This window comes from Macaca nemestrina, chromosome 5, assembly GCF_043159975.1.
Source record: "Macaca nemestrina isolate mMacNem1 chromosome 5, mMacNem.hap1, whole genome shotgun sequence".
In the NCBI taxonomy this organism is placed as follows: Eukaryota; Metazoa; Chordata; class Mammalia; order Primates; family Cercopithecidae; genus Macaca; species Macaca nemestrina.
Window position 1 is genome coordinate 178,037,567 of NC_092129.1, and position 24,013 is coordinate 178,061,579.

General features: G+C 42.8%; 1 protein-coding gene across 3 annotated transcripts in view; it reads left to right on the forward strand.

Annotated features, from left to right (window-relative positions):
• LOC105487365 (coagulation factor XIII A chain) overlaps nucleotides 1-22,985 on the forward strand; it is a 154,622-nt gene extending 131,637 nt beyond the window's left edge. For all 3 annotated transcript variants that reach the window (XM_011750816.3, XM_011750819.3, XM_011750818.3), the window contains 2 exons: nucleotides 15,143-15,279; nucleotides 21,292-22,985. In XM_011750816.3, the coding sequence (XP_011749118.1) occupies nucleotides 15,143-15,279; nucleotides 21,292-21,445 (291 nt within the window). In that variant the 3' untranslated portion in view covers nucleotides 21,446-22,985. The remainder of the gene's footprint in view (nucleotides 1-15,142; nucleotides 15,280-21,291) is intronic.
• The last annotated feature ends 1,028 nt before the right edge of the window (nucleotides 22,986-24,013 follow it).

Below are 24,013 nucleotides of genomic sequence, written 5' to 3' on the forward strand. Positions count from 1 at the left end.
GTGTGCCTTGCAACCACGAGCCAGATGAAGAAATGGAGGATTTCAAACACCCCCAGAAAGTTCCCTCATGCCTTTTCTAGCCAATAACCCCCTGGACCATCACCAAGATAATAACTTTTCTGACTCCTGTCACCATAGGTTTTTTTGCATGTTTGACCAGTAGTTTTCATGGTGCCTCTCCAGTGATCACCAGAAATCTCTGCCCAAGTGGCTCAGGAGACTTGGCAGAGGAAGGCCGAGGGTGGATGAGAGTGGGAGACAAATGTGGGAGCCCATGTGCTCCTACTTCTCAGACTCACCACTGTAGTTTCTGGGGGTTCTGTGGTTAAATCCATGAGACACCTTCCTGCCCTTGAAGCAGGAACCCAGGCCTCTGGCAGGGACCCTGAGAAGTGATATCTCATGCAGCCCTTATCCAGGGCACATAGAGCCCTTCCCTAGTCTCTGGAGAACAATCTTCTTGAAGTGATTGAGAGCAATTAGCACAGATCCTGCTAAACTACATTGCTCTAAAGTGGTAGATAAATCAAAGCTTTATAAAGTTCATCATATTTTAATGGTCCTAGAGGTGGGCAGGGTGAGGGTAGTCCTTGCTTCTCATGAATCCTTTGCTGTGAATCATTTGGAAAGCTAATGGCTGCTGTGCAGCCTTCAGGATGGCAGTGTTCCTTGGGTAACTACTGGGCTCCAGACACTGTTTTTAAAGCACTTTACATGGGTGCATTTTCAACCACCAACAACCCCACAAGGTAAAGAGTATTGGCATCCCTTTACAGATGAGAAAACTGAAGCACAGAGAGGTTCTATAGCTCCTCCAAGGCCATACAGCCAGCAAACGGTGGAGCTGGGCTTCCAACCCCAGCAGGCTGGCTGCAAAAGCAGCGCTGGGAACCAGCTCCTTCAACTATTCTTATGGTCTGGTCCTGTGTGATTGACACAGTGAGACACCCCAAGGCAAGGCCCATCCAAGCTCACAGGCATGTAATGCCCTTCAGGGAGCAGAACACCAGGCTGTTCTTTTCTACAAAGGCCTACATTGTCATGTCTCTGGTTCCTTCGCCTCTGTCACGGCCCACAGCCCACCATGGCATTATCTGCACAGGAAGGTGTAAAAGAAAGAATGAAAATGAGGATGTGCAGGGTTGGCAGGCAAAGTCAGAAACAAATGCAAAATGGAGAAGTGGGGATTAGGGTTGCTGCAGAGATATCATCATCCAAGAGAACGTGAAGTTAATTGCTTAAGGTGCAGGATGCCCTAACCCGGAAGTTGTTCTTCACAGCTGGCTCTTCCTACAGACATGTGGCAGCCCCTGCTGCAGGCCTGTCCCAGCCACTTGGTGGAAGCAGCTTTTGCTACCCTTGTGGGCCGTTGAGCAGGTTTCATTTATGAGCTCAACCCTGAACCTTCCCCACCAGCAGCAAGGCCTGCGTGTGTACCTAATTATGAAGTGACGGCCTGTCCCTGCAAAGGTCTCAGGAGAGAGCCTTCCCGAGCTGTGAAGTGCTCAAACCACAGCAGAAAATAGAATTTAATTGCACCACTGATAATAAACCGGATGTATGAAGGAAACTGATAACTTTCATCTTTTAGGCACTATGAATTTGAAGGATTATTTGTTAGTTATCTTCTGGGCTTACTTAAAGAGCAGTTTAATTCCCAAGGAGCACAATCAGAATACCTTATCCCACAAGTTAGCAGACCTGGGCATGGAGAGAGTACTTTAAACGGAGAGCTGTTTTGTTTTGTGTTTCCTTCCACAAAGGAATCAGAGATGCTGCTCCTGGAGGAAACTTATTTAGAAGTAGGGACATTTGATAGGGAAGAGAGCATGAAACAGATGGAAATTCTGGCTTCTGTCCATGCCAAGTTTGTTCAAAAAGGTGGAATGGGGCATCATCCCATAAACTGCTCTTTAACCATTAGCCCTACTAACTCTAAGGATAACCTAAATTCACATTGAGTAGAAGTGCTCCTGGGTAAAGCTCCCATACCCTAAGGACCACCCAGGAGTCACAGAGCTGTGAGAGGGCCTGGGTGCAGAAGCTCTGGTCTGTGGACTGGGGACCTGCCTAGCTTCCCGGAGATGTGAAATGCAGAGTCACAGCAGGGGAGGGGAGGAGGAAGGGGAAGGGAGGGAGAGGAGAGAAGAACAGAGGGGAGAGGAGAGAACAGAGGAGAAAAGGAGGGAGGGAGGGGAGGAGAGGATGGAGAGGAGAAAAAGAGGAAAGAAAAGAGGAGGGCACAGGAGGGAAGAGGAGAGAACAGAAAAGAAGAGGAAGGGACAGGAGGGAAAAAAGAGGGAGAATGGAGAGGAGAAGAGAAAAAAAAGGGGAGAGGACAGTAATAAGAAAACTTAAAGTTGAAATATTCCAAAGGAGGCCTGGGGGAGGAGTCAGATAAATTGTATAAAACAAAACTCGATTGTTGAGTTATTTTTTCTCCTTCCTTCCTTCCTTCCTTCCTTCCTTCCTTCCTTCCTTCCTTCTTTCCTTTCTTTCTATTTTTATTTTAGGTTTGAGGGTACGTATGAAGGTTTGTTATGTAGATACACATGTGTCACAGGGGTTTGGTGTACATATTATTACATCACCCAGGCATTAAGCCCAGTGCCCAGTAGTTACCTTTTCTGTTCCTCTCCCTCCTCCCACCCTCCTCACTCAAGTAGACCCCAGTGTCTATTGTTTCCTTCTGTGTGTTCATAAGTTCTCATCATTTAGCTCCCACTTGTAAGTGAGAACATGTGGTATTATGTTTTCTGTTCCTGCATTAGTTTGCTAAGAATTATAGCTTCCATGAGCTCTTTTTGTTTTTTTCATATGCTTATTGGCCATGTGTATGCTCATGTCCCTTGCCCACTTTTTAATGGGGTTGTTTTTTTTCCTGTAAACATGTTCAAGTTCCTTATAGATGCTGGATATTGGCAACATCACCAATCATCAGAGAAATGCAAATCAAAGCCACCATGAGATACTATCTCATACCAGTCAGAATGGCTATAATTAAAAAGTCAAAAAATAACAGGTACTGGTGGGGTTGTGGAGAAAAAGGAACACTTATACATGGTTAGTGGGAGTGTAAACTAGTTCAGTCCTTGTGGAAAACAGTGTAGCGATTCCTGAAAAAACTAAATACAGAAATACCATTTGACCCAGCAATCCCATTACTGGGTATATACCCAAAAGGAATATAAATCATTCTCTCATAAAGATACATGCACATATATGTTTATTGCAGCACTATTCACAATATCACACACATGGAATCAACCTAAATGCCCATCAATGGTAGACTGGACACAATGCAGCCACAGCTATAAAAAAGGATGAGGACATGTCCTTTGCAGGAACACAAATGGAGCCAGAGGCCATTATCTTAGCAAACTAACACAGGAAGAGAAAACTGAATACTGCATGTTCTCGCTTATAAGTGGGAGCTAAAAGATGGGAACATATGGATATATAGAGGGAAACAACACACACAGGGTCCTGTTGGAGAATGGAGGGTGGGAGGAGGGAGAGGATCAGGAAAAATAACTAATGGGTACTAGGTTTAATGTCTTTGTGACAAAATAATCTGTACAACCCTCATGACACAAATTCACCTATACAACAAACCTGCACATGTACCTTGAACTTAAAATAAAAGGTTTTTAAACAATGAGGACTTGGAAAGGGAGCTAAATGCAGTAAAAGTACAAAACCACAATGGCTCAGAGGTCCAGAATTACATAGGACATATTTCTCTAAATTCTAAGAAAATGCTTACACCCTTTTTCAACCTCTTTGAGCCTGGATGGACACACAACTGACTGAGCCTCAAGGTTGCTGCGGGCAAATGTGCCAGGCACAGGGTGCAATTTTGTGAGAGACAGAGAGGAGACCACAGCCCTTCCTACTCAGCTCAGTCACGAGAAGGGTTGGGACCAGCCCCTGGTGATTATGATGACAGCAGCTATGATTTATTAAGCACTACATTATTAAACGCTTTTCTTCTGTGATCTTATTTAACCCTCTCTACCATCCTACAAGGAGGACGTTACTATAACCTCTGTTTTACTGATTAGAAAACTGAGAGGACCAGAGAAGGCAGTGCTTTGTAGCACAGTGGTCAGAACATGGGCTCTGGAAACAAACTATCTGAGTTTAAAGCTTGTTTTCTGAACATCATAACTGTGTAAGCCTGGACAGATCATTTCACCTCTCTTGGCTTCTGCGTTCTCATCTGTAAGTCAAAAGCAATGGTAACTCTCCTCCTGGGGTCTTTGTGAGTATGTTATGAGTCAATAGATGCCTGAGTCACAGTGCACACCTATATATGTTGGTTGCTGCTGTTATTGCCATTATTGCTGTTTATTAGTAACTGGCCCGTGATCACGTGCCTACTGAGGGAAGCAGAGACACTTCTGGCCCAGGTCTTCCTGACTGTGCTGGTCTTCCAGTCTGTGCTGGCAGCTGTTGGGCTACAGTGGAACTATCACACAAAGCAGAGGCGGTCATTGACTTTGCAGAGAGTTTTGTATTCAAGGGAGGAGAGATCACCCACACTTGAGTGGTGTGGGACATCAAGAATTAAGACTGTAGAAAGATGAATGGTCCCCAGTGAACGGATAACGTTCAACCAGTAGAGATGGATGGAGAGATCCCTTCAGATGCTAGGAAGAAAATGTTAGCAAGGGCTAGAAGGGAGGTGGAGCAGTGAGAAGCGTGCCTTGGCTGGGGTGGAGGCTGGGGGCAGGGATGAGTAAGGGTAACCTGAGAAAGATAGTTTAAGGCTGTGTTGAGGGGAGTCTACGATTTTGGATGAGAGCTTTTATCATCGACTCTGTGAACAAAGGGGCTTCACGGAAATTTCTAGAGTAGGAATGTAACACGATTGTCAACTCCGCTCTCCCACAAGTCGGAGCCACTTTTTCTTACTCCCTTCTCTTCAAAGCCTTTGCCCAAAGCATTGTCTTCTCCAGAAAGTACCCAACTCAGCCTTGGAACTGGAGTTTCCTAAAAGCTAGTTTCCAGCTGTTCTTACCTGATTCCCCTTTAGAGCAAATCTAGGCCAATCTGGAACAATATTGGGCTCACATGTCTGAATCCAAGTCACTGTCAACCAAAGCAGGCCAGTGGCTTCCTGTTTGTGCATCCCAGTGGACCCAGTCATGGATTTCACTGGTCCCTGTGGTGATAAAGATGGGGACTGGGCTCAATTGAGCTCCCAGTCAACCATTCCCAGCACCCACCATATGTGAGTCAGAATGTGTGATCCTCACATGGAAACAGGCAGAGAGAGACAGTCATTAAACTTTAATGAGCACACATCTCTTTCCCCATGCTATCAAAATATTTTGACGAGAAAAGAAAATTTCATTACAATCAGACATAGAATTTTTCTCTGCCTTCCCATGTGTTGCTTGTTCTCTCTCTCTCTCTCTCTCTCTCTCTCTCTCTCTCTCTCTCTCTCTCTCACACACACACACACACACATCCTCTCTCTCTGAACTTCAGTATCCCCTTTGCAAAGTGAATACACTATGATTATACTGCTCCCCCTGTTAAGTACAGGCACATATAAAACACAGCCTTGGGGGGATTCCCATCTGTAGCAACATTTGTGAGAATGCATGGCCCGTGTCCGAACCTAGTAGCTGTTGGTAAATGTTCTCTTTCTCCTCCGTAGTCCCATCAATGCCTGGGGGTTGCTTAGAGCAGTGTGTGGGCCACCGGACTGAAGAGGGCCAGTGGCCTGAATGTGGCCCTCACCTAGTGGCATGGAATCTCTTGAATCTCTGGTCACCAGGTGTTGAGTGTATGCAGCATTCCCTGTGGAACGGGGCCTTCGTCATGCAGGAAGGCCTGCCTTGGAGATCCTGATGTAAGGCTTGGGGGAGAGAGGAGATGCTCACATGTTCCTTCAATGATCTCTACTCAGTACCTGCCATTCTAAAGCAGCTCAGGAGCCAGCACTTCCGTGGTATTCTCACGTGGAAAAAGTCTTGCAGCCTTTGCAGGATGTCAGCAAGCACTGATAGAACCAATTTTCTCATATGAACTAGGAACAATTTTGCTAGGAAAAAACATGACCATTTTTTATGCATGTGAGTTTTAAAGTTGGAAGCATAAGCAAACAGGTGTCTTCAAATTTTTCAAAAAAAAACTTTTAAAATGAGGACAACTGACTGTTTCCAGGAGTTTTTTAAAGTAAGCATTTGCTCTCTACTTATTTTGTCCATCAGCTGAATGACTTTCCAGTTTTTATTTATCTCTTTATTTAGTCACTGGTGCATTCATCCATTCTTCATGTAGTTATTTGGTGCCCACTCTGTAAATAAACTGTAGCAAATGCCTAGAGCTTTCAAAACCATTATCAGAGAGGCCGGGCACAGTGGCTCACACCTGTAATCCCAGCACTTCGGGAGGCCAAGGCAGGTGGATCCCTTGAGGTCAGGAGTTTGAGACGAACCTAGCAACAAGGTTAAATCCCGTTTCTACTGAAAATACAAAAATTAGCCAGGCCGTGGTGGTGCATGCCTGTAATCCCAGCTACTCAGGAAGTTGAGGTAGGAGAATCACTTGAATCCAGGAAACAAAGGCTGCAGTGAGCCAAGATCCCGCCATTGCACTCCAGCCTGGGTGACAGAGCAAGACAAAACAAAAACAAAACAAAAACAAAACATTACCAGAGAGAAATTCAACAGTGAGAACATTTTCTTTCTTTCTTTTTTTTCTTAGACAGAGTCTTGCTTGTTGCCCAGGCTCTGTTGCCCAGTGGTGTGATCTCGGCTCACTGCAACCTCATCTCCTGGGTTCAAGCAATTCTCCTACCTCAGCCTCCCGAATAGCTGGGATTACAGGTGCCCACCACCACGCCCAACTAATTTTTGCATTTTTAGTAGAGACGGGGTTTCACCATGTTGGCCAGGCTGATCTCGAACTCCTGACCTCAAGTGATCCACCCGCCTCGGCCTCCCAAAGTGCCAGATTACAGGCGTGAGCCTTCGCACCCAGCCAACAGTGAGAACATTTTTGTTGTGTTTTTCTGAAATTGGGGTAAGATTGCTACCACTTTCTTTCAGCACTGGCTCACCTGGAACAGCTCCAGGAGTGCAGTTGCTCTGTTTTAACCTGAGCTAACCAGCACTTATACAGAGCCTGGGGTGCTCCTCTTGTAAGGACAGTGTACACGGGGCCTGTGAAAGAGGCTTAACCCACAGAAATTGACTTCAACAAGCAGAATGTCTACATGACCAACACTGTTTGGTGGGGCGTTGTATAGATAACACAAGACCCATGGGAAGTATCACTACTGACCCCAGAGAGGAGGCAGGGATCTTCCTCTGGGCGGCTTCCCAGGACAACACTTACTCCTTTGCAAACTGTGCCCATCTGGGGGGTGGGAAGGAGAAAGTGAGGGGACCCAGTGCAGCCCACTCACCAATCATCAAGCCCTGCAGCCTGGCATGAAGCCACGTCCCCCCCAAAAAGGGGGGGTCCCTTTCCACTTTGCACAGTTGCACCCTGGCTCCAGCCACATGTCCAGATCTCTTCCAACTTTGGACACTAGCTTGTTTTTTCTTAACAACCATCCTAATGTCGTGTTCTAATCGGAGCTTTTCATGAGATGCCCACAATTTTTACCGAGGTTAACAGTAGAATCCTCTTCAGTCTCCTACGACTTACACCCCAGAAACCCACCGGGATGGAGCAAGGAAGGATGGGTGGCTGTGGTAGTTGCTGGTCCCACTCCTCCCACATCCCAGTCATACAACTTTATCCCAGAGGACACATTAAAATTGGAGAAACCACTTGAGATGTAATGTGTGCCCCAAACAAAGTACATGACAGCGACTGGCTACAATGTGAGATTTAACTATAGTTTCATTTCGTTCCGTAAATATCACAAACCTTTCATCAAGGCAGAAAATGGTAACAAAGGCTATGTGTTCTCATTATTCCTGAACTCTGACCATTTTCCCCTCCGTGCCCACAACCGAGCACGTTCTCTCTCCAACCTCCTGTGCTCTCTGTGGCTCCATCACACTCTCGTCACCAAGACTCACCCCTGCTCACACCACACCCTTCATGGGGAGGCCGGGGATGGGCACCGGGAGGGGGGCTTCTTCACTTTTCTCCTTTGTGGTTCTCTTCTCTAGTCCCTGAGAAACCGAATCCATGTCATTCCCCATAGAAAACCCTATAGGTGGCCGGGCACGGTGGCTCAAGCCTGTAATCCTAGCACTTTGGGAGGCCGAGACAGGCGGATCACAAGGTCAGCAGATCGAGACCATCCTGGTTAACACGGTGAAACCCCGTCTCTACTAAAAAATACAAAAAAAACTAGCCGGGCGAGGTGGCGGGCGCCTGTAGTCCCAGCTACTCGGGAGGCTGAGGCAGGAGAATGGCGTAAACCCGGGAGGCGGAGCTTGCAGTGAGCTGAGATCCGGCCACTGCACTCCAGCCTGGGCGACAGAGCGAGACTCTGTCTCAAAAAAAAAAAAAAAAAAAAGAAAACCCTATAGGTGAGGAAGTTCTCATGGTCACCCTGGCAACATGTTCTCCCTTTAAACCTCATATTTCATTCATGCTAGTATATGTCAGGTGCTCTGTTGTATGATATTACATTGAGTCATCCCACTAACTGCATAAGAAGCTGAGGCCCAGAGAGGTCAAGCGACTTGTCCAAGCACTCAGAGTGGCAGCCCCTGGTCTTCAGTCCCTGCATCCAGCTTGCTCTCCCTTCAGCTTGGCCTGGAATAGCACCACTGTGTGCATCCCAGTCACCTCAGTTATGTCTGTGACACTGTTTCAGGTTATTTGTGGAGAAAAATCGGAGGTGTCTACCTGTGAGCTGTGAGGGACTCTGAGCAAGGAAAGTCTGCTTACCATAGGGTATCCCAGGAGGGACACCTTTAGCCCTGCTCCCATAGCTGACTCTCCATCCCCTCGTGGCTGCTTTCACAGAGGATTGTGGCCATGGAACCAAACTGTGGGTGTCCTTAGCCAGGATAGACGAGCCTAGACCACATCTACGAGTGAGCCCTGCTCATTGAAGGTGTTCTTTTCCATCTCTCTCTTCAGGACAGCTACAGAACAGTGCACATTTTAGGATGAAAATGAGGAGACACTGGTAACTGCGGTACCTAAAACATAATTTGCTCTGTGCATTTCATGTTTGCTATTTTTTTAAATCTTAAAAAGAGACACACATGAGAGTAACCAATCTCACATTCCAGTCATGTAATCCCAGTATGTCTGGACTACTGATTCTCTTTAAAAGTGACATCTCTGTCATTTTTAAAATAGAAAATCCTAGATAGCGATTCCTATTATCATCAAGTAATATATATCAGGCCCGAAGGCTACCTTGTCACATTTTACTCTGGCATAGAAATCTAATTCCTTCTCTATAAAGTCAAAAAGAGAGAGGTGAGTTATAGATGTTTTTCTAATTTAGTTCAGGGTCCACTTATAATCCTCGTCCTCAACTGATGGTTTAGTGATAACTTAAAAGGTGATGCTGCAAATGATTCTTTGGTGGATTTCAGAAAATAAAGAAGCTATTCCAGCCAAAAAAAAAAAAAAGTTTCTATTTTTACCTCTCTTCTGTCAGGGATCACAGTATACGTAGTTTTAAAGATGAATGTTTTAGAGTCAGAAAGACCTGGATTTATATCCAAGTTCTGCCAGATTCCTAACTCTGTAAGCTTTTTATTTATCTTCTAAATTTCAATTTCACATAAACAGAATGGGATTAATAATCACATCTACCCCCAAGACCATAGGGCTGTAGAGAATATTAAATAAGGTAGTGTAAGTAAAATGATGAACAGAATGCCTGCATTACTAAGTAAACACTAACTAAATAAATGTAAGTCGCTTGTTATTATTATTGTCATTAATCAGAGTCAGGATCATGTGTTGCTGAGCAAAGGCTATGGCCCCAGACTGTCTACTCTACATTTGAGTCTCTTCTGCCCTACTTACCAATGGTGTGAACTTGAGCAAGTTACTTAACTCCTCTGTGTCTCAGTTTCCTCATCTATAAAATGAAGACTCCTAATATTTACCTCATAGTGTTGGGAGGATTAAGTGAGTTGATAGAACTTTCTTGGGTAATGGGAACATTCTAAATCTGCTCCGTCCAATACAGTAGCCACCAGCCGCGTGAGGCTACTGAGTCCTTGAAATGTGGCTAGTGCAACTGAGGAGCTGAATTTTTTACATTTCACTTAATTTTAATTAATGTAAATATAAACAGCCACAGGTGGCTAGTGGCTACTATATTGAAAAAAATATAGACTGAGGACATTTCCTAACCATCCTAGAACCATTAGCATTGGTTAGTAAGTGTTCATCTAAGTGTCAGCTAAAAGCAAGGGTAGTGCCTGTGGTGATGAGCAGGGTTTACAAACAAGAAATTGCTTGTTATCAACAGTGATCACAGGCCAAGGGGAAGGGAAAAAATACAGTTTCCAGAAATACGTGCGATACATGATTGAAAGTATTTGAAATAAGAGCAGTTAGATGCACTAATAAATCATGTATATCAAATCGCCAACTTCATTTATGTTACTCTTTCTCAAACTTTTTCCTTCATTTCAGTTTCGATTTTGAATACAGTTATGTATTTTTAAAGCATATGCTTAGTGGAAGGTATCTTGTGATTTCTAAAAAAGTTATTTCTTCCCAAAAAGTTTATATAAGAGAGAGTATATGTGTGTGTTAGTAACTTTCCTGTTTACCAAAGAATCAGAGTAGCAGCTCATTATCATGAATTAGTATAAAGGACAGGAATTCAGTGTGTCGATATCAGTAAGTGATATGTTACTTGGAAAAGTATCATATTACAGGCTGATTTTTTAAAACAGAGATATTTTAAATGGAATCTTGAGAAAAACTTAAGACCATGAATTATATGCAAAAGGATTCAATGTCACCAAGTAAGACATATGCTTTATTCTTTTCTCTGGCCCAAGTAATGAATACTCTTCTCTAAAGTGAATACACATAAGTTTCTTTTTGAAGTAACCTTCTCTAAATTGCCTGAAGGCTCCCTTTATTTAAGGTTTTATGAGAGCAAGAAAATGAAAAATATGACTATGAAAATGAAATGAAAATATGACTATGCAGATATGGAATTAGGCTTTCAGCAATAAGGAAAAGGGAGCTTTGCAGATTCCTAAAATAATGTGATGCAAACAGACATTTTCTCCCCAAATAGTCATTGTTCTCAGCATTTTGTAGGTACCATAGCATGGTGCATCACTGAAATCAACACATAACATGAGAACACTCTGTGTTGGCAGCATTTTCCTCAAAAAAAGCAAGGAGAGGGAGACACCTCCAGTTACGTTTCCCAAGCAGAACACAGTGATGTCGAGCATTGGGCAGGTTTTTATATTTAGTTAGGTTTGAGTGTCTAAGGTTCATTATCATCAGTAGTCAGGGACAGGAAATTTACATTCTCAGTGCAGGAGACAAATGTCAGAAAAGGGACACCGGTCTTTGTTAAATGCAAAAGAAACACTCTACAACCAGAGAAGGGCTTCTCCTCTCACCCCTCCCCAACCTTCTCCCCGCTCCCCACTCCAGCATCAGGGAGATCTGGGCAGAATTGATACACCCATGCCAGCATCTAATTACAGAGATAATACTGGAAGCAAACTGATTAGGCATGACATATGAAATTACCTGAGAAGGTTTAATCTCCTGATCATATTCAGATCTGAAGCCTATCTATGAAGGCTCAATTGCATGGGCCAGTTTCTCAAACACTAAACATTCCCTATCACTGTCATCAGTGACCTGGAAGGGTGTACTTCACTTTCCACAGCGTAGGAGGCTTCATGTAGAGCCAGTCTACTGGTATGGAAAGGGTTCTTAGTCTAGGGATCATGGGCCCCTATGAATAGTCTATGAACCATGTATAGACTTCATAGGCCTATAGTGAGTCCCCTTAAAATGCATGCCTATATTGTATATGTCTTACATTTGTCACTGTGTATGTCTGCATGGAGGAAAGGTCAGTAGCTACTATCAGATTTGCTTTTGAAGGAGCTTATGCCCATCCTTATATAGCACACCATGGAGAAGACAGATGGCTCCAAAATATTATTTCCAGAAAGAATAAAGTGATCATAGCAAACACTTTTGCCAATAATGTCTCTGTAGCCACTCCATCTTCTTCAGTTTAGAGAGCTTTTGTAAATGCTATCTTTATTTTGCATTTTTTTAATCCAAAGATGTTTTGGAAATTTTTCTTAATGCAGGAAAAAATATATTGGACATACTTGAAAATTAAATCAAGGACACCATGTAAAATATTCTGATGTATTGCTACACCTTCAATATCTAAGCTGATTGAGGCAGGGCCTCTGAGAAGAAAGTGAAAAATTCAGTCTGTCTTCCACATGTTTTGTCTGTACCAGTGGTTTCCAACTGGAGGGCAATTTTGCTTCCTAAGGAATATTTGACAATTGCTGGAGACAGTTTTGGTTGTGATGGTTGGGGTGCGGGGCTGCTCCTGGCATGCAGTGGGTAGAGACCAGGGATGTTGCTTAACATCCTACATTGTACAGAACAGCTCTGCAGCAAAGATACATCCAGCCCAAAATGTCAGTAGTGCTGATGCTGAGAAACCCTGATCTAGATCATGACTACTGTTTTTGCCACAGCCTTCAAACCAGGCTTATCCCTCCACACCCCATGTGCCAGCCAGCCATAAAAGTAACTTCTGGTTCATGTTCCAGTTTGCCTATTATTTAACCAGTGTCCTCCCCGTTATGCCTTATTCATTCTCAGTCTTGTCAGTGTGACTTCAAATCCAATGCTGCTCCCACTGATTTGAAAAATCTCCCTTACTTTCCGACTGGCATATGTATGTGTGTGTATATATATATATATGTGTGTGTGTGTGTGTGTGTGTGTGTGTGTATATATATATATATTTTTTTTTATGGGGGGACTTCAGTATGAAACAGTTTTGGTTGTCTTGTTATGGCTGAGTTGTTGGCTTTTCCAGCTCCTCTGACCTCAGAGCAGGACTCTATCTTAGAGTTCAAGATCTCCAGTTACGCAGACTTTAACTTCAATCCCAGCTTGGTCATTTAGCAGCTTCGAATCCTCATTCAAGTTACCTATTTTCCTGAACCACAGTTTTCTCTTTTATAAAATGAAATGCCTGGCACCAATGATCCTGCCCCAGAAAACCTCCTTCTTCTTAAGGGAATAACTATTATTATCATATGATCAAGCTGATACAAATATAGCCCTTGTGTTGTGAGGCTTATGTGAGAATGTATGTGAATTATGGTTGTCAGCTGGGGCTGGTTCTTTGTAATCAACAGGGGTGCCTCAAATAAATGAATTACAGGGTCCACCCATTACCAGACTGAGGATCGCTGGTTAGAGTGCTGGACTCCCTGCCTGGCACATGATCCATGCTGTCTAGGTGCACCTGCTGTTGTTGCTGCCATGACCATTGTCTGCCCCTTTCCTAGTTCCCCTGAACCCATCTCTCCACCACTGCCCTCCGGGAGATGAGGATTTAAATGTGACAAAGCTGGGGAGTTGGCTTGAAGTTTCATTTTTCTTATAGACTTAAGTAATCCCATAGCCATAAATTTAGTCACAAAGCATGGCTTGATGAGTAAAGCCATAAGACTGTATTCTTCTTTTAATTGCTATATAATAATTGTAAATATTTATGGGGTACATGTGATTTTTCAGTTCATACATACAGTGTGTAATCATCAGATCAGGAAGATTTTATCCTTGACTGTAGCATCAGTAAGTGAGGGTCCTCTTCCTGGGCAATGTCCTTCCTCTTTACCTCCATTCTTAAAAAAGGCTCATTTCCATATATTTTCTCCCATATTATATAGTGGCTAAAGAAACATGGCATAGTAATGGCTGGGTTGTCATATGGAAGATCCAGACATCCAATAAATTCCATTTTTGAGCCATTGACTTAATTTAATAAATATTTATTGGACATTGGTATTGAAGTACTAAGTATTGGAGTTAAAAGTGGGCTGAAATATAAGGTGAATCAGACAAACTACCCAGAGCATTGCTACCCTAAAAAGCATCAGCTGTAATGCATTGAGCCTTTGCCATGTGCCTTGCAATATGTTTGTTGTTTGATGAGCATTTTTCATTAGAAACCTTTCTTGCAAGGGAAGAACTATTATTCTTATCTTATTTCCAAGTTACTTAGAGCTTATACAGATCCATTCATTTGGTATACATAGCTCCTAAACAAACAAACAAGTCTTACAGCCACCTGGCATTTTGCAGCACATTGAGTTTATGTTGGAAAAGCATATGGATCTGAAGTATGTGGCATACAGTAAACACAACTTAAGGTATAGTAATAATAAGAGCATTCTACATAGATCACCCCATAAAAATGTCAGTCCATTTTAAAGACAAGAAAACTGAGTCTCAGAAAGCCTAAACCACCTGAGTCCCCACTGTTAATAAGTGTTGAAGCTGGCACTGAGCTCTAGCTGTCTCCTGTGTTGTTCTTCCAAATACCTGATACTGCTGAGAGTCATTATAGATCAACTCACCAACAAATAACCTTTTATTCTCCTGGACTGAGGTAGTGTGGCTGCAGAAGAAAAATCTCCTTTCCTTATTTTAATATCCAGGTTCCTCTTCTTCATGTTCAACAGTAAGGACTCCATCCTGGCATATTTCTTCCAAATGTGTCTAAAAGTAAGAAGGCACACGTGCCCTGAAGCATTTTCTACCCCTTGAACTCAGGAATCCCCTATGTCCCAACAGGAAACTTGATGCCTATCCAGAAGCAAAGTTACTCGTCCGCCCTCACCGTGGAGACCTGTTACCACACCAAATGCACTTCCCCCTCCTGCTGACAAAGAGCAGTCAGTGGCCACCGTTATTGACCTGAGCTCTAATTAGTCTGGTTTTATAATGAGGAAAAGAGTACGATTCTAATTAGTAAATTTCCATCTCTTTCTCAATAGGTATCCCCCAGTCAAAGCAATCAGCTATCCTCATCACACTGATTCCATTGCCAGAAAAATAACTGTACCATAAAACTCTAGTAAAAGTGAAGATGGTTAAGGCAACAAGAGAGCAGAATGAGGTTTTATTTGCTGCTAATGAGCTGCATTCTCTCTCTTAGGTCCGTGGCACTCAGGTAGTTGGTTCTGACATGATTGTGACAGTTGAATTTACCAATCCTTTAAAAGAAACCCTGCGAAATGTCTGGATACACCTGGATGGTCCTGGAATAACAAGACCAATGAGGAAGATGTTCCGGTAAGCCTTGGGTTGGGGAGACCAGGCAGGCAGTGCAGGGCTGTGGGAAATTTTCTATGCGTGTGTCTTTTCCAAACATAGATCTGCTCCCTCGTGAAAACGTCTGGGAAGCTGCCTCCTCCTTGCTGACAATGGAGTAAAACTAGGTTTGATTTGACGAGCACTTTTATCATTTAATCCTTAAAGACACCCTAATGATGTGGATACTGCTATTATCTCTCTTCTGTAGCTGAGGAATTTGAGGCTTTGAGAGGTTGACTGGTTGAATCTTCACTTACACAGTTTATGAAAACAGAGCCAAGATTCAGACTCAGGCTGGTGAATTCCAGAACCCAAGTTTGAACCACTTTGCTGTACTACCTACTCATGTATGGACAATTCTCATCTTTATTGAGCTCCTACCATGTGTCAAATATTAGGCTGAGAGATGCTCCCTTTTCATGGTTCCCTTGTCTCCAGCCTCACCTCACAGATTTTACCATCCCAATCACTGTGTACAACTGTTGGATTCAGGTTTTTTTTTTTAGTTGAGCCTAAAGAGTTCTAGATGGTTCCCCATTCAGGGGACCAAAGACAACCCCAAGTTATGTAATGATCTGAATGAAACTCAGCCTCTTCCACACACAGCCCCCTTCAAATTGTGCTTGATGGGTCTCAGTTTCTGTGACTTCTACTAACAAAGAGTGTAACCCAACAAGATAACCTATTCCATGGTCAGGTAGCTCTAATGGTAAGGAAACATGTTTTTCTACCATTTGATCCTACCAATGATCCTAACTCTGCCATCTGGACTGACAGAAAGTAAGGCCCATCTCTCTTCCATCTGATGGTTTGCAAATGTTTGCAAACAGCTGTCTCATCTTCTTCGAATCTTTTCTACCTGGGGACAAAAATCTGTCCTGACTTTATTTCTCTCTCCTCTAACGTGGTTTCAGCTCTCTGTCTCTCTTTCCCACACATCCCAATTTGTCACTACTCCTCTTAAAGTGTGACACCCAGAATGGATCCCAATCTTTGAGGTTTATTACTTTCATTTCTACCACAAATAAGTCCTTGTCAGCATCAATCAATCTAGCACATTTCCTGTGGGGTGACCTTCTAAGGCATAGAAAGGGAGGTAGAGGACTTTGGAAACCGCCTCATGACCAGATATGTTAAGAATTTTCCTGACACCCTTTATGGAAGCGACCCCGCTCTGGAATCTGGGATAAATGCAAGGCCTCACTTAAACCCTCTAGGGCACTTTATTGCCCATAAAGGGCTCTCCGCATTTCTTTCAAATTAAAAGGCTTATAGCTTCTGCATCTCATCATTTAAGAGATGCCTTATTGCAGATGCAATAAACAACAGAGAAAATAATCTGAGTGCTTTTGAAACAATGCAAGCACAAAACATAGCAACCTTCCTGTGCTAATAGGAAAGTTGCAGGAAAGAAAAAAGAAGTAAATTAGTAATCAACCCCAGCTAGATGGAGAGGTCAGCAGCCATACCCCTGCTTTCGTCAGAAACAACAGTCTCACTCACCCATTCTCACACCTTCCCACTCGAATCAGATGCAAGAATCGTTCAGGCAAAGTGAAACACGTTTCCTCTTCCATACAGCCCCCTGCTGTATCCAATTTTTTCCTTCCCAGACAGTAACCCCACAAGCTTTATCTGAGTGTACTGGAACCTCTTCTATCTTTACACCTTGGCTATCCCCCCAGAATTCCACCTTGGTCAAGGTCAACACATGAAAAAGGACACTGTGTGTCTTAGACAAAAGGTGAATTATCACACAGTGCAATGACCCACTATTTGGGAGGCCTCAGGCTCGAAATAGGTTAAATCTCCAGACGGTTTGTTTATTGTTAATGTCTGACATTGGGATGGAGCAAAGTGGAGTGAATCTGGAGAAAGGATGGATAAGGCTAGTCCCCACATGGACACAGATGTCCTGCCCACACACTGGCTTAAGGTACTATTAGTAGTTACTGCAACACGTAAGTCTAGGCAGACAAGTAGATAGACAGACAGCTAGCTGCTCTTAGTCGGTTTGCGCTGCTGTAACAGAAATGCCATAGATTGGGTGGCTTACACAACAAACATTTACACCTCACACTTCTGGAGCCTGGGAAGTCCGAGAACAAGGGGCCGACCAATTCGCTTCCTGATGAGGGCTCTCTTCCCAGCTTGCAGATGGTTGTCTTTTCACTGTGCCCTCACATGGGGCAGAGAGAGGGAAGGCAAGTTCTCTGGCATCTCTTCTTCGAAGGGCACTCATCCCATCATGAGCCCCGCCCACATGACCTATTCTAATTTAATTACCTCCCCAAAGCTCCATCACTAAATAGTATCACACGGGAGTTTGGGTTTCAACAAATGAATTTGTGAGAAGCACAAACATTTAGTCCATAACAGTCCTCAATCTCTCTTTTTAAGTTTTTTTTACTGACACATTGTAATTGCACATGTTTATGTGGGGTAATTTGATGTTTCGATACATATAATGTATGTTGTATAATGATCAACTCGGAGTATTTAGTGTATCCATCACCCCATGCATTTATCATTTCTTTGTGGTGACAACATTCAAAAGCCCATCTTCTAGCTCTTTTGTAATATACAATACCTACTGTTAATCATGGTTACCTTATAGAACACTAGAACTTATTCCTCCTATTTAATTGCCACTTTGTTCTCATTGGCCAACCTCTTCCCATCTTCCCCTTCATGTTCTCCTCCTCAGTCTCTGGTAACCACTGTTCTACTCTTTGTTTCTACATTATCAACTTTAAAAAAAATTTTTTTTAGTGTTTACATGTGAGTGAAATCACGTAGTATTTGTCTTTCCATGTCTGGTTTATTTCACTTACCATGATGCCCTTCCTCCAGGTCTAATTCATGTTGTTACAAATGGCAGCATTTTATTCTTTTTTATGGCTGAATAGTTATAGAAACCTAGATTCAGGGTGGAATGTCTCCCAGGCAAAAGAAGCTTTATTTCTCAGAGACAGTCAAAAATTGGGCGAAAAATCATGACATAGAAAACATTTGTTATCTGGATGGGCTTACAACTTGGACCAAGCGCTACTTTCTCTGTTTACTCCTCACTCCAGCACACACCTTCACAACCAAGACCTGAGCCAGTCCATGCCCACTTCCATATGGTCAGATAATTAGAAACACTCCACTGTGCCCTATGTTGCCAAGATCTGATCTAGGAGTGCCAGATCCATGTAACAACTTGGACGCCTAGAAAGTGCAATTCCACAGAACCAAAATCATTTACAAGACTGTATTTCTCTCTAGAATACAGCTCTTAAATAGTTGGGGAATCACCACCCCCACTCATTCACCCACACCCTGCCAGATGTGGTGTCTAGAAGGCAGGGGGTCTTGAACCCAAAGTAGAGGACCTGGAAGGTGGGGAGCTGGTAAACAGGGAATCGGAGCCAGGAACAAAGAAGGCAGTGCTGTGTCCCATCCCTCACTCGCCGTAAGCCAACTCTACTCTGAAATGGTTTACCTTCCTGCTCTTCCCCCACTGCCTCCTGCCTATCTCAGATGCACAGAGGTCCCACTTCCATAGACTCTTAGCTTTCTGCAGTTGAAGCTTCCAGAGCATCAAATAATTTATCTTCCAGATTTATTTTGCTCTTCAGAAAATGATCCAGTTCAATAAGTTATTTCAAGAGAAAAATTCCCCCACTTTGTGATTTGGGCTTAAACTTTAAGTTTCTCAAATAGGACAGAAGCTAAGGGCTAGATGCACAGAGGACAAACCATGGGTAGTTGCAGTTTATTGTAATAATAATCTCATTTGCCTGCGTGCATTCAAGATGATAAATGGCCAGTATCTCCTGATGGCTCAGCACATTACTGAGAATCATTTATCACAACATCCATCCCCAGAAAATAGGATTACTCCAACATTGCTCCACTTACCAAAATGATTTTTTCTCTCTGTTATGAATTTATCTGTATGTAAAGTAGCATGCATATGTATCTTCATGTATGAGTATCTTCATGTATGAGTTTTTTCGTATGTACACATCATTATGCCAGATGGTTTTATGAGTACGAGAAAATGACAAGGGGGAGCTAAAGATTTAGCTTCTATTTGAGGTGGTTATCTACAGTACATGGTCTCAGGTCAGGTCCTTAACCAGGGCCACTGTTTCACAAAGTGCTTCTGATTGATCACTTGGGGGAACCAGAGGAAAGACAATGAATGGATACAGGTAACAATAGCACAGCTGTTGAGAAATAAATATCCCAAACCTACATTGGTATTGAATTGAGCACTGTGAATTGAGGACTGAGAATTTTCTCTCTGCATACAGGCAGGAGAAACTTTCCTAAATTATTTTGCAAAGAGTTCAATGAATCCTCCATGAATACTTGCAGGACAGTCTTATTACTAAGTCAAAAAGCATCTTTCCTGCTTGAGAAATAAAACCTATGAAAAAGTAAGCACAGTGGTCAGAAAAAGTCTTTTTTTTCTTTTTTTTTATTTCCATAGGTTTTTGGGGGAACAGATGGTGTTTGGTTACATGAATAAGTTCTTTAGTGGTGACTTCTGAGATATTTGGTCACCCATCACCTGAGAAGTACATACTGTACCCAATTTGTAGTCTTTTATCCCTCTCACCCTTCCCCTGAGTCCCCAAAGACCTCAGCATCATTCTTATGCCTTTGCACCCTCATAGCTTAGCTCCAGCTTATGAGTGAGAACATAGGATGTTTGGTTTTCCATTCCTGAGTTACTTCACTTAGAATCATGATCTCCAGTTTCATCCAGGTCACTGTGAATTCCATTATTTCATTTCTTTTTATAGCCGAGTAGTATTCCATGGTATACACATACCACAATTTCTTTATCCACTCGTTGATGGGCATTTGGGCTGGTTCCATGGTTTTGCAATCGCAAATTGTGCTGCTGTAAATATGTGTGTGCAAATATCTTAGAAAAAGCCTTTTCTTATAGAACATATGGTGTACATTTTTATGAAATGTAGTGAAAAGTAGCAGAAAGAGTATGAATATGGGACTCAGAAAAACCTGGGTTCAAATTTCATCTCTGCCTATTTACCTATTATGTGATCTTGAAAAAGGGACTTCACTGGTTAACCTTCCATTTTTCTTGATCATAAAATCTGCTGCATAGTATCTGCCTCAAAGAACTGTCATACATATAAAATCTGAATATAATCTCCCAAGGTTTATAGGGGAGGCTATATGTGAAGCACCCCAGAGAACACTAAATCTCCCCAGCCCTGATTAGCCTCAGTCTGCACTGATGTGGGCTTGTTCATGACACTCAGGAAGACTTCAGGGCAAAGGCTGGGAGGAAGAGGAGAACACCACAACCATTCAAGGCTATGTCATTAACCGGATACATTAGGGCATTGACAACAAATGGTAGCAGAAAGTTGCATAGGTGGAGGGGCCCAATTTGGTGGTTGAAATAGGAATTTGAATGACAGAACATGAAGATTCTCAAAGTCAAATGGCAGCAGGCAGGGCTATGTTCCAGATGCTGAGCCTGGAAACAAGGTCTATCCCAAGGGAGTTGGCAGAAGCTAATTTGAGTGTCAGGGCCTCAGCAAAGGCAGCTGGGGGATTCAGATAGGACTCTAATCCCAGGAGGAAACTAGCAGCAAAAACTGAGCCGAGGCTCAGAAGATCAGTCACCCTCCATAAGGCTACTATGGAGGGCTTGGGGACAAGCTAGAGTTAATGGTTGGATGGGGCTCAGCCCAGCTCCTGATGGCCACTGGGAGGCCGGCAGATGCATCCTAGTGGAAGGAACCATGACCCAGTAAGTCTGTCAGTGACAGGTTCTGCAGAGCCTTATGTGAGGGCCTCATTTGGGGTGTCACTTGCTGAATCAGCCAGTGAGAGTCTTCACTGCCCTAAGCACCAACTGAGAGAAAGAAAGCAAGTGACTTAGGCAAGAGTTTTCACTGCTTCCTGATCAAGGTGGAAAGCTGGATCTTCCAACCTCTCCTCTCTTTTTCATCCTTTCAGTGAAATCCGGCCCAACTCCACCGTGCAGTGGGAAGAAGTGTGCCGGCCCTGGGTCTCTGGGCCTCGCAAGCTGATAGCCAGCATGAGCAGTGACTCCCTGAGACATGTGTATGGCGAGCTGGACGTGCAGATTCAAAGACGACCTTCCATGTGAATGCACAGGAGGCTGAGATGAACCGTGGCATTTGGCGTTTTGTAGTCTTGGCTAAGGAAATTCTAACACAAAAATAGCTCTTGCTTTGGCTTAGGTGTGAAGACCCAGAGAGGGCCCCAGAGTGGAGATCCCACGTATTTCAAAAACATACTTTTCAAAACCCAGGCTATTCAGCATGGAAGTTAGTTGTTAATCTCTCTACCTTCCAAAGAATGCTGAGCATTAGTTTTAATTAAGCTCTAATTAAGCTCTCATAGCTCATAAGAGTAACAGTCGTCATTTATCATCACAAATGGCTACAGCTCCAAATATCAGTGGGCTCTCTTACCAGGGAGATTTGCTCAATACCTGGCCTCATTTAAAACAAGACTTCAGATTCCCCACTCAGCCTTTTGGGAATAATAGCACATTATTTGGCCTCTAGAATTCCAATCCCCTTTCTTGGGGTCAGGTTCTACCCTCCAGGTCAGAATATTTTTCCTAGGACTGGAGCACAATGTGATTTTTATTTTTGGCAAAGCCAGGAAAAGGTCTTTCATTTTGCACCTGCAGCCAAGCAAATGCCTGCCAAATTTTACAGATTTACCTTGTGAGAAGAGGTGGCCCCATATTAACAAATTGCATTTGTGGGAAACTTAATCACCTACAAGGAGATAAGAAAGCAGGTGCAGCACTCAAGTCTACTGAATAATGTAGTTCTGTGGTGCATTTTACAGAAGGTGTCGCACTGTGGCCTGATCAGCAGGAGCCAATATCCCTTACTTTAACCCTTTTTGGGATGCAATACCAGGAAGTAAAGTGAGGGATTTATCTCTTTAGTTAGTGGCTATATTTCACCTATCTCTCAGGAATCATCTCCTTTGCAGAATGATGCAGGTTCAGGTCCCTTTTCAGAGATGTAATAAGCCCAATAAGATGGAGAAGCTGGTGGATCTAGTGACCAGATATATAGAAGGACTGCAACCACTGATTCTCTCTTGTCCTTCACATCACCCATGTTGAGACCGCAGCTTGGCACTCAGGTCCTGAAGGGTCATATGGACTCAGCCTTGCAAACAGCCAGTGCTAGTTCTGACCCAACCACAGAGGATGCTGACATCATTTGTATTATGTTCCAAGGCCACTACAGACAAGGCTACCTACTATGTATTTGCAAGGCTGATTTATGGCCAGAATTTCCCACTGACATGTATAGGGTGTGATTTAGGCCAGTAGACTGTGATTCTTAGCAAAAAATGAACCGTGATAAGGATACTGCAGGCAAAATCAGAATGGAATGCTCTGATCTATATAACTACATTTTTAAGCCTTTGAGACTGTTCCTGAGCCTTCAGCACTAACCTATGAGGGTGAGCTGGTTCCCTCTATATATACATCATACTTAACTTTACTAGTAATCTCACAGCATTTGCCAAGTCTCTCAATACCCAATTTTAAAATGAAATGCATTTTGCTAGACAGTTAAACTGGCTTAACTTAGTATATTATTATTAATTACAATGTAATAGAAGCTTAAAATAAAGTTAAACTGATTATATTTGCATCTGAGCAGAGGTGAATGCTTTTAATTTTCAATATAACACACTACTAATCACAACTTCTTGAGAAACCATCCTTCCTCCGCAGTAGACAGCCCACCCCGGATAGGAAAACAAGCATTTATCCTCTAAAGAAAATGACTCTAACAGGTGTTAATGTCACCGTTTTCTTCACCTCTCTCTTTCTACATTTTATTAACTATATTCACTGAAGAATCAAGTTGCATATTTAGTTCAAAAACCAGCTTCCAGAAACTATAAAACCTCTGTAGGTGTTTTCTCATAAACAATCTCATGAACCATTGTGGTGAATCAGTGGATAGCCAGCATGGAGACCTGCACAATGAACACCTGTTATGGTCTTATGACAATCATATATAGGAGATCCTATATTCATGGCAGACATCACTGAACAATTGTAGCTCAGATAAGACCTCAGAATCTTTCTCAATTCCAGATAGCAACTAGCAATTGATTTGAAACTGGCACCCAAGATGGAACCTGTTTGTCACGCTTACCCTTAGAGCCAGCCCATTCCCTCTGATAGCTGGGATTTCACACATGTATTAATGCTATGGCTCTAAGAATTATAATTTAGCAATGCTAACAAGCAATGTGTCTCAGGTAGCAGCATGACTTTGAGTTCTAACTCTCCCTGAGTCTCTACCTGTGCTAGTCCTCAGTGCTTTCAAACAAATCTTTCTTAGTGTTTGGAACTTCAATGACAAAAGAGGGGAAACATAAGAAACATAAATATTTTTGTTTCTTTTGGTTCTCCTGGGGGATATCTCAAACAAACCTCAACAATAACACATATAAGATGATGATGATGATAGATAGATAGATAGATAGATAGATAGATAGATAGATAGATAGATAATGGATAGATAGATGATAGAGAGAGAGAGAGAGAGAGAGATAGTTTTGCAAATATTTCACCTCATCAGTCTTGTGACAGAAGTAAATATAACTATCTCCATAATTAAGAACCCAGTTGAGCCTAGGAAGCCATGTATCATGGCAACTCAAG